Source organism: Lipotes vexillifer, unplaced genomic scaffold, assembly GCF_000442215.2.
Source record: "Lipotes vexillifer unplaced genomic scaffold, Lipotes_vexillifer_v1.1 scaffold109, whole genome shotgun sequence".
Taxonomy (NCBI): domain Eukaryota; kingdom Metazoa; phylum Chordata; class Mammalia; order Artiodactyla; family Lipotidae; genus Lipotes; species Lipotes vexillifer.
The window spans coordinates 2610383-2620628 of NW_006790015.1; the positions used below are offsets into that span (position 1 = coordinate 2610383).

At 46.8% G+C, this 10246-nt stretch overlaps 1 protein-coding gene across 1 annotated transcript in view; it reads left to right on the forward strand.

Moving 5' to 3' along the window:
• Positions 1-675: 675 nt before the first annotated feature.
• The window catches only part of PDPN (podoplanin), a 25392-nt gene continuing 15821 nt past the window's right edge, over positions 676-10246 (forward strand). Inside the window, exon 1 of the mRNA XM_007463182.1 lies at positions 676-805. Coding sequence (XP_007463244.1) covers positions 739-805 — 67 coding nt within the window. The 5' untranslated portion in view covers positions 676-738. The remainder of the gene's footprint in view (positions 806-10246) is intronic.

Genomic DNA, 10246 nt, shown 5'->3' on the forward strand with positions numbered 1-10246 from the left:
CCCCCGCCGCGGGAGCCCGCCAGCTCGCGGCCCCTGAACAAGGGCGCAATTTACCAGCGCGAACCGCCTCTGGCCCACCCAGAGGAAGACGGCCACTTTTTTTAAAGCCATCAAATTCAATATTTACAAGAACAATCCCTTGCTTGGTTCTAAAATGACTGGCCACACAAGGAACAGTTTACTTCTAAGAAGAAAAACCTAATCTGTGCCTTACTCTTAAAAAAGAGAATAATGATGTTTAAAAATTACCAAAAAAAAAAAAAAATCGCTTATTGCCTGCGCCCCCTTTCCCTCCTATCGGGGAACAGAATAAAAGCCTATGTTGCCGGGGCTCTGGCCCTCCGCGCGTGCCGGCAGCGCCCCGCAGCCGCAGCCCTGTAACTTTAAACCTGGCCTGAGGTCATCGTTTTCGCGCTGGCCAAACAGAGGCGGGGGGCGGTCCTAGGGAGCCCCGAACTGGGACCACCTTACCGCGCGGGCTGTCCCCGCCCTCGCCCTCGTCGGGAGAGATAAATGCTGACTCTGATCCGAAAGTTCCCAACTGCAAAGTTTGCTCCTCCGGCTGCAGCTGCGGGCGAAGGAACTCGGGGACCCCTCCTGCGCTGGGACTTCTGCTCCCCGCATTTTCCAGCCCCCCGTCTCTCGCTCCAGCAAGCGAGGGCCTCTGGCTGTTTCATAATCTCCCCCCAGCACAGAAACGAGCTGCTCGGCCCCGCAAAGAACAAGTCAACTAAGAAAATGTGGAAGGTGCCAGTTCTGTTCTTCGTTTTGGGACGCGCGTCGCTCTGGGTCCTGGCAGAAGGAGGTAAGACCCAGCAGGCGGGGCTCCCTGCAGCTGCTGGTGGGGACGAGCGAGCTGGGACTTGCGGGAATGCCCGGGCCTGGTATTTGAGGTTGCCCGGGAGAGCAGAGGGGAGCTGGCAGCGTATGTGTGCGCACGAGTCTGGAGGACCCGCGAGAACGAGAGACAGCGGCTTTGCTGGTGCCAGGTCGCAGAGGAAGAGCTGAGCGGGGTGCCAGGAGGAGACCCCGAATCCACAGGCAGCAGGTGGGGAGCAGAGGGGGTCTCCCTCGGTGGCGGCCCACCCCCTGATGGCTCCTGAGAGATAGAGTGGAAGGGTAGCCGCCAGGAGCCTCCCACTGGCGGCGCTGGGCTTTCCTACAGGGCTGTGTATCGGAGGACCGCCCTTGGCCTCAGAAGCCTCAGCCCCAGGGGCTGGGGGTGGAATTCCCCTGTGCTGCGACTGTCTCCCTCTGGGGGGCTGCCAGGTCTTATACCCTGTAGGAGGGCACGCTGGACACACCCAGGACCCTACCAGCAGAGACCCATTGGAAGAGGCCTCCGTTATCCTCTGTAGAGAGGATAGTGTGTGTCGAAAGGACTGACGTGGAAGGTGCTGCGTGCGTGGAGGACTATCGTGAGCATTGAGGTTTAAGTTCCTTCGGGGCCATGTGTCGAACTTGGCCAGGAGCGCCAATGACTGAGTGTTGGTGACTCCCTAGACCTTCACTCCACTGGATCTGATGATGGGAGCTCTGCCTGCCCATGATCTGCATCGTTTCCTCCCCTTTTCCTCTTTCTCTTACATCTTCTCATCTTGCCTCTTCCTGGCTCAGTGTGCTGTGTTTGTGGCATCCATGCACATTGGTCAGTGTTTAATTTTTCTTGGGTGTTTATTTTTAATCCGTTTCCACAGTAGAATATAAGCTCCCGTGGACACAGCTATGTCTTCGCCTTGATCCCGAGGGCCAAACAATATCTGGCACCACAGTAGTTGCTCACTGAATATTGGTCCAAGGCGTTGTAAGCTAACTTGTGATCTTTGGAGTTGGAGGTTGAGGAAATTAAACTCTTTTTCATTTTCCAAATTGAGGATGGAGGTAAGCCTGGTGCCAGTAGAATCCTGCTTGAAGGGAGGGCTTTGAGGGAGGACTCCACACAAAGACAATTATACCCAGCCCTAGGGAAGTGATATAGGGTCTGTTACTCTCTGCCGGGCCGTCTGCTTCGGGGAAACTGAGCCGCTCTCTTTGCAGGGCCGGGAGCTATTCGTGGCAGTCCTATCTTTGGAACTTCTCTCTCCAGGGCGATATACATGGCTCTGCGTTTCAGTTACATTTCCTTTTTGGCAAAACAGTATGCAAATGACAACATTTTGTGCTCAGCGGGGCAAGGTGTGGGAGGCCCCCAAACTGAGCCGCATCCCAGCTCTGCCCAAGAAAGACGGCCGCTGGGCGGCATCCTCTGTTTTCTCCCAGGGAAGGATTAGCCATAATTATCTTAAAGACAGTCCCAAATATCAAAGGTACTCCTAAAAAGAAGTGGTAAACCTTGTCTGAAAAAAACCAGCCACCCCTAGTAACTAGCAACTCCATTGCTAAAGACAGAAGCATCCCCGGACCCCTCCCCGGGGGCTGTGCATCAATGCAGAGTTGCTGGGCTGCTGGCGAGGATTTGAGGCCCAGAAGGAGGTTTTGTCTGAGCATAATGAGTGAGGCAACTTGAATATGGATGAATAACTTCTTTGAGCTGAGCCATTGTGGGCTCTTGTTGGGGAGCTGGGCTGGGGGTAATTATAGTGATGAATTTTATTATCCTTCTCGTAGAAGTCTACTCCCTACTGGGCTTCCCTCAGCTAGTGTTATAACCTGGTTCAGTTGTATAATCTGGTCCCATGTGTTGTCTCTTTGGATGTTAGTGGATTCAAAGGAGCTCTGCTGTCCACACATCTGGCATTTTCCTCCTTTGTCAGGCCCTACCCTCACTCTGAACTTTCATCCAAAACGCGTACACAGCCCTCTTCATGAGGTCGTTTATTTTGTGAAATTCTGCAGGCTGCTGCTTGCTGAAAACCCACATGTGCTTTTCCGGGACCAGTCCACTCAGGATTAATCATGCGGTGAACAAATTTCCCTGTGATTTCCCCAAAACTCTTGCCAGTTTCGGATGCTCGGAAATCTTCACGAGTTGCTAAGAGTTTTTGTTGCACTTAAAGCATCTCAGGTCTGTTAGAGCCTTCGTGAGGGAGGCTATCCATTCCACTGGTGTATGAGATCCAAGATAGCATTTAATATAGAAAAGCACATTTTTAAAAAGTATCCAAGCATAAGAAGGCTAAGTTGGGACGTGGCAAATAGGGAGGAACCCAGGCTGAGCAGAGGTACACGGCCACTTCTCGTTCCTCTGGTCTCCGTAATGAGAGGCCGGTGAGTAACTCTATACTGAGAATTACAGAGACCCCAAACCTTGGAGTGACAATGGATGGTGTGGCCAAGTAGGAAGGACACCACCTCTCTCCCTTTCCCATCCCCCACCATGTGCTAGGAATGTCACAGTTCCCTCATTTAATCATCACAAGGCCTTGAATTATACATTATTATCTTCAGAATATGCCAGAACTGGGATTCAAAAAATGGGCCTAACTCCAAACCTCAAGCTTTCTTTTGCTACATTACACACTGAAAAAAAAGAAGGTTGAACTTAAAATTAAAGGTTAACCTTGCTTTAAACTCCTTAAACATGAAAACAAATTTTTTAAGGTATAAAAATTTCTTTACATTTAATACTTACCATAATACTCCTTTAAACATGAAAATGTCACAGTACCTTAAAATAGGATTCATTAATTCATTCCCCAAATAGTAATTCATCATCTCCTGAAGTGCTGGATTTGAACTCTAAGCACTTTTGGGAGAGGCACACCTAGCGTAAAAGCATGCACTTCAGTCCTCACCAGCAAAACAACGAACGTGTGCTTTAAATTCCACTGACTTATCTGAATATTTGTCATATTTCTGGCTTCTAAGAGCAGGCATGCCAGGTTGCCACTTGTGGAAATATTACAGGGGAGGATGTAGAGACAGAAAAGGCTCACACACTTGGCAGTACCCTTTTGAAACTCACTTGAGGAGGCTAAATCGGGTCCTGTAAGGCTCTCCAGGGAATCTGCCATTCCTTGGATATTCCAAAGAAATATCCAGTGAGAGTGTTTTGCTGGAAGAGAATCAAATGATTGGGGGGAACGGGTGGGTCACTGAGATAAGTCTTAGGATTCCCGTGGGGTGGGCAGGAGATAAAAGCACCATTTGATTGGAGTTCTGAATCTTTCCCTACTGATGTCTTAAAACTTTTTGGGAAAGGAAAGTGATCAAGCATTTCACCTGAGGGCTCTGAGATGGAGCCAGGTTAGGCAACAACCGGAATTCTGCCAACTTTCTCCAAGGCAGGAAAATGAGGTGGCTGTTTCCTTCCCTCTGTCTCACCCCAGTGCGCACCAACCAGCCTGCTCATGGCGGCTGGTCCATGGGAAGCATTCCCTTGAACCTCAACAGGTAGGGATGGTCGGGCTCTCCCGCCTTTTCGTCTGGCTGAGTGTCTTTGCCTCGGGAATTGCTCAGAGGAGATGGGTTTAATTCTTTGAGGGGAATCGAGCTAAATTCAGAGGCAAATTTGTAGACCTGCCCACCTCATTCACCTAGTTGTCTGAGGAGCTGCAAACTGAAATTGTCAGGGCAACACTAAATTTTATGCAGGGAAAAAAAGAACACCGACAAACCAAAAAACAACAAACCTACCAATAGGATAATCACCTTTCCGGAGGAAGGTGTGCTCTCGACCTCTGTCCAGAGGGTCAGGGCTTCCAGGGCTCCAGGCAGCAGAGAGAGGTCACTGAGGTCCCTCCCCCGGAGCGGGGGGGAGGTAATAATTGTCATTGTTACATTTGGAGCAGGCAGGGGAATAACAGTTTTATGGAATATAGGTGGGAAGTAGGGAAGGACCACTAGAAGATGCGTCAACATGTTACTGATGAGAACGAAGTATTTCCTGTAATTCATCACGCTGTCTCCATCTGGGTGAGTAAAACTCAGTTAATATAAGCAAAGCTGTGATCCAATGAATGGTATCCTGCCCAGAGGAGAAGGGAGTCTGTTTGCCTAGAATCTAGACAGGGAGGGGAAAGGAATAAGGACTAGATGACGTGAAACCTGCCTTACCCAAGGAATGCATTTATTTAACAAATATTTACTTACTAACTTCTTTGTGAGTCAGGCAAGGCAAACGTTATCCTTGCTAACAGCTAGTATGCAAGATGTCTTATCTGGTGGCTGTAGGGCTCCTGTGAATTAGGGATCCCTGTTCTTTCACAGTCTGGAAATGTATTCCACCCAATTGCTTCACCCCAGACTTTGTTCTATCTGCACCAGACAGCATTTCAGGTATTTCACTCTTGAGAAGGGCACGCCTTGAATAGCAAATAGGGATAGAAAGCATTGGGAAACTATTTCCCATTCTAAATAAGCTATTTGATTTCCTGCCCTCTTATGAGCTTGGCTAGGGTGAAACAGTTTCATCTGAGCTAGATCACCCTATAATAAGATTAAATTTCTGAATCTGTAAAACTAAAGGAACTAGATTCTGCATGGGTGGTATTCATAGCAGTAACTGTATAATAACAGCTAACAGTCACCGAATGCTTAGTGTCAAGCACCTTCCAAGCCCTATTTCATTTAATCCACACAACAGACGTACAAGGTAGGAACTATTTGTATTTTACAGATGGGTAAAGAGGCTCAGAGAGCTTCAGTAATTTACATACAGACACAGAGCTAGAAAATAGCAATGGTGTGACTTCACTTCAGGCAGCTCAACCCCAGAGCCCACACCCCTAAACATTCAGCACAACAGCCAGCTGTGCTTAGGGTTGTGGCCGCCAAGGACACTCAGAGATGTCAGCAGGTTGATTTCAAGTAACTTTTACAGCAGTAAGTCCACTTGTTATTTGTTGGATACATAATTCAGATTGAAGAACTATACTGACGTTGGGGTCCCTAACTAAAGGACATAATCCCTGTTCCCTTAAACATTGATAGAGCACACATATTATTAGGAACTTTAAGAGTTAGAACGGAATCATACAGTGGGGCTGCAGCTCACACAGAGAGGCAAGGCAGATGTGTGTGTGGTGTATACAGACAAGGCAGCACAAAAGTCATGTCCTGCGTGGCACACACCATTACCTGCTGCTAGTTTGGAGATGAGATTCTTGTGGGCTTCAGGAGCTGGAAAAACCCTTGTGGGGAAGATGGGACTTGATCTTGGCTGTGAAAAATGGTGGAGTTGGTTGGACAAGGTGGCAGGGAAGAGCAATCCTGGCAAGAAAGACTGCTTGAAAAAATGCCTGGAAATTAGAACAACCTGGAGTTTGTGTGGGAAGAGGTGTGGGCACCCAGGGCTGGGAAAAGCCATGAAGGCTGGCTGGAGTCATGGGTGTCATGGAATCATGAGTTGGGGAGGGCTGGAAATCAGGGAGAAGGCTGAGTCCATGTTGAGTGGGAAGTAGACCTTTTTCTGTAGGCAATAGGCAAATGGGAGCAGATTGGGCCATGAATAGTGACTGCCAGAAGAAAACTTAATGACAAGGACACCATATGGGATTGAATCTAGTTTATGGGACTAGTCCTGTGGGAGGGGAAGAGTCAGGAGATAAAGAGACTAAGTGTGGTTACAGAAGAAGGGAGCATGAGATCAGATTTGGGGCAATAAGAGCCAGCAAGACTTGTAGCTCAGTATCTCCAGATTTCTTCTTATTCTTTCCTCATTTTCTGATTTCTTCTTATTCACCTCTTACACCACTCATCACTGCTTTAAAATTTTTAATTGATATGTAATTCTCATGGCATAAAATTACCCCTTTAAATTAAACAATCCAGTGGTTTTTAGTATATTCAGAGAGTTGTACAACCATCACCACTGTCACTATTAGAATATTTTCATCACCCCCTCCTCTAAAGCACTACACCATTAGCAGCTGCTCCCATTATCCCCTCCCTCACCCCCTAGCAACCACTAATCTGCTTTCTGTCTTTATGGGTTTGCCTATTTTAGGTATTTCATATAAATGTCATCATACAATATGTGGTCTTTTGTGTCTGGCTTTCACTTAGCATGCTGTTTCCAAGGTTCATCCACGTTGTAGCATGAGTCCGAATTTTATTCCTTTTTATGGCAGAATAATATTCTATGATATGGCTATACTGCATTTTGTTTAGCCATTCACCCATTGATGGACATTTGGATTGTTTCCATTTGGGGGCGATTATGAATAATGCTGCTATGAACATTCATTTACAAGTCTTTGTGTGGACGTATGTTTTCATTTCTCTCAAGTATGTCCCTAGGAGTAGAATTGCCAGGTCTTATGGTAACTCTATGTTTAACTTTTTGAGGAACTGCCAAACTGTTTTCCAAAGCAGCTGCACCATTTTACATTCCTCCAACAATGCAAAAAGGTTCCAATTTCTCCACATCCTTGCCAACACTTGTTATTTTCCATTTGGTTGAGTGTTTTTTTTTTTTAAATAGTAGCCATCCTGGTGTGTATGGAGTGGTATCTCATTATAATTTTGATTTGCATTCCCCTAATGACCAATGACGTTGCACTTCTTTTCATGTGCTTAAAGGCCATTTATATATCTTCTTTGGAGAAATATCTATTTGTCTCTTTTACTCATTTTAAAATTGGGTTGTCATTTTTTATTGTTGAAGTCTGGGTGTATTCTGGATACTAGACCTTTATCAGACATATGAATTGCAAATATTCCTCCCATTCTGCGAGCTGGCTTTTCAATCTCTTGATAGCATCCACTGAAGCACATTTTTTTAAAATTTTGATGAAGTCCGATTTATCTGTTTTTTTCTTTTGTTGCCTATACTGTTGGTGTCTTGTCTAGGAAGCCATTGCCTAATCCAAGGTCACAAAGATTTACTCTTATGTTTTCTTCCAACAGCTGTATAGTTTTAACTCTCATGCTGAGGTCTTTGAGTCATTTGAAATTAATTTTTAATGAATTAATCATGGTGTGAAATAGAGGTCCAGCGCCGTTCTTTTGCATGAAGATATCTAGTGGTCTCAGCACCATTTTGTTGAAAAGACAGTTCTTTCCACTGAATTATCTTGGTACCCTTGGCAAAATCAATTGCCCATAAAAGTGTGGGTTTATTTCTGGACCCTCAGTTCTATTGCATTGATCTATACATCTCTCCTTATGCTGGTACCACATGGTCTTGATTACTGTAGTTTTGTAGTAAGTTCTGAAATTGGGAAGTGTGAGTCCTTCTCTTTGTTCTTTTTCAAGATGGCTTTGGCTGTTCTTATCACTGTATTTTAATTATTTGTGTACATCTCTTGCTCTTTAGAGAAGAGAGCAGGACCCGTCTTATTCAGCACTTAAAAGAACATATGGGGGGCTTCCCTGGTGGCGCAGTGGTTGAGAGTCTGCCTGCTGATGCAGGGGACACGGGTTCGTGCCCCGGTCCGGGAAGATCCCACATGCCGCGGAGCGGCTGGGCCCGTGAGCCACGGCCGCTGAGCCTGCGCGTCCGGAGCCTGTGCTCCGCAACGGGAGAGGCTGCAACAGCGAGAGGCCCGCGTACCGCAAAAAAAAAAGAACATATGGTTGGTATGTAGTAAACATCTGGCAGGAGGAAGAGGGAAGAAACACGGTGGCCCAATCCGTTTGTCAGGAATGACAAGAAGGCAGGTGATAGAAATCAGGTTGGAGGGATGAGAGATTAGGAACCAATGTGATGAGAAAGAACAGGAGGTTATGCATTGTCTTATAGACACAGTGAGTTTGAGGTACAAGAAAGACATCCAATCTGATGTATCTGGTGGGTACCTGGGGAGATTGCAACTAAAATGGCATCAGAAATAAGCCCTGGACACACAGTTTACTGCCTGAGTTCCCCATTCATGGGAACAAGGGAGAAGTATGGCAAAAAGGAGGCTCAGAAGAAACAGGGTTAGGCTCAAGGCCAAGGGCAGAGAGTGGAAACACAGCTACATACGGTACATTCCTGTAGGGCCCCATCCTCCTGGGCTCACAGCTGGGCTGTCTGTGGAGGATGTCTGTGCATGGGTGGAGGGTGAGGTCAGAGCCGAAGGGGCTTCTCTTTTCACTGTTGCAAAATCAGGGCCTGCTCAGCTGACAGCCCTGCGTGAATCACAAGCTCAGTTTCCGAGCAGATGGTGAGTGTTTCCCAAACACCCCATCATCCCATTGAGATGCTGTGCTCCAGACCAGCGCTTCTAAAGCCTGCTTTAGTTGTTTGGTTATTCAGGTACTAAGCGGTCCACCCTAGGAGGTGGCCTCTTGGTGCAGGACTGCGGCCCCGGCCAGGTTCCAGAAAAGTTATTACAGAGGTATTGTTTCCAGCCCACAAAACTGTGAACTCATTTCCTCTTTTTACTGAGAACATTCCGCTCTTGGTCAAGAGAGAAACCTCTCCCCAGGTTGAGTAATCTTGGTTTAGATTGTAACCAACAGCCTCGAGTTTTGGCATTTGAAGGGTCCTGAGGCCTCTTTGAGGTTGAGGTGAGTGGGTAAGTTGATTCATTCTCCTGAGTCCTGAAAAGTGTAAATATTCATTCATTCATTCATTCATTCATTCATTCAGTTATCAGAGACTGCTAGTGGCTGGGCCATAGACTTACAGCAGAAAGGAACGCTGCCCTCAAGAAGTTTGATAAATTGATAAATGCTAGTAGGGAGAAAGTCATGAATGCGGTATTATCAAGCCCTACACTAATTTAGAGGAGATTACTTTCTCCTGTCACCTCGGGAGGGTGCAAGTGGGCTCTGAAGAAAGAGGTGTTTTCCCTGGGCCATGAAAAGTACGTAGGGTTTGGGTGGGCAGTGATGGAGATGAGTCGGGGAAGAGAATGAGTGGGAGCTGTGGAAAAGTAACCAATACACGTAAAGGCTGTGTAACGGAGTGGTTAGAGCTGGGGAGTTCTTTGGAGTCTGACAGATCTTGATGTGTAACCCCTGCATCACCCCTTGCTGGCTACATGGGTACATTACTCTCAGTTCCACCATCCTCATTTACAAAATGAGGATGATGTCAGTCTGCAAGGCTTTTGTGAAGATCAAAAGAGAGTGCTTGGCACAAACGTTGTGCACATTCTCCTATAAAATAGTCACCATTATTAAAATACCTACTTCGTGGATGGTCATGGAGATTGATTGCGAAGATTTGTCAAGGGTACACACTAGGTCTCAATTCCTTTTCCCCCATCGAAGGGCAGAGAATGGATGTGGTTGGGAGACCTGTCTTATGGACTGCGTGTCCTGCACCTTCCACCTGCCAGTGAGTGGTGTGAGTCCTTGCTTCTGAAATGAAACAGGAGTCCGCAGCCATCTCTGGCCCCTCTCCTTTCTTTCTTTCTTTTTTTTTTTTTTTTTT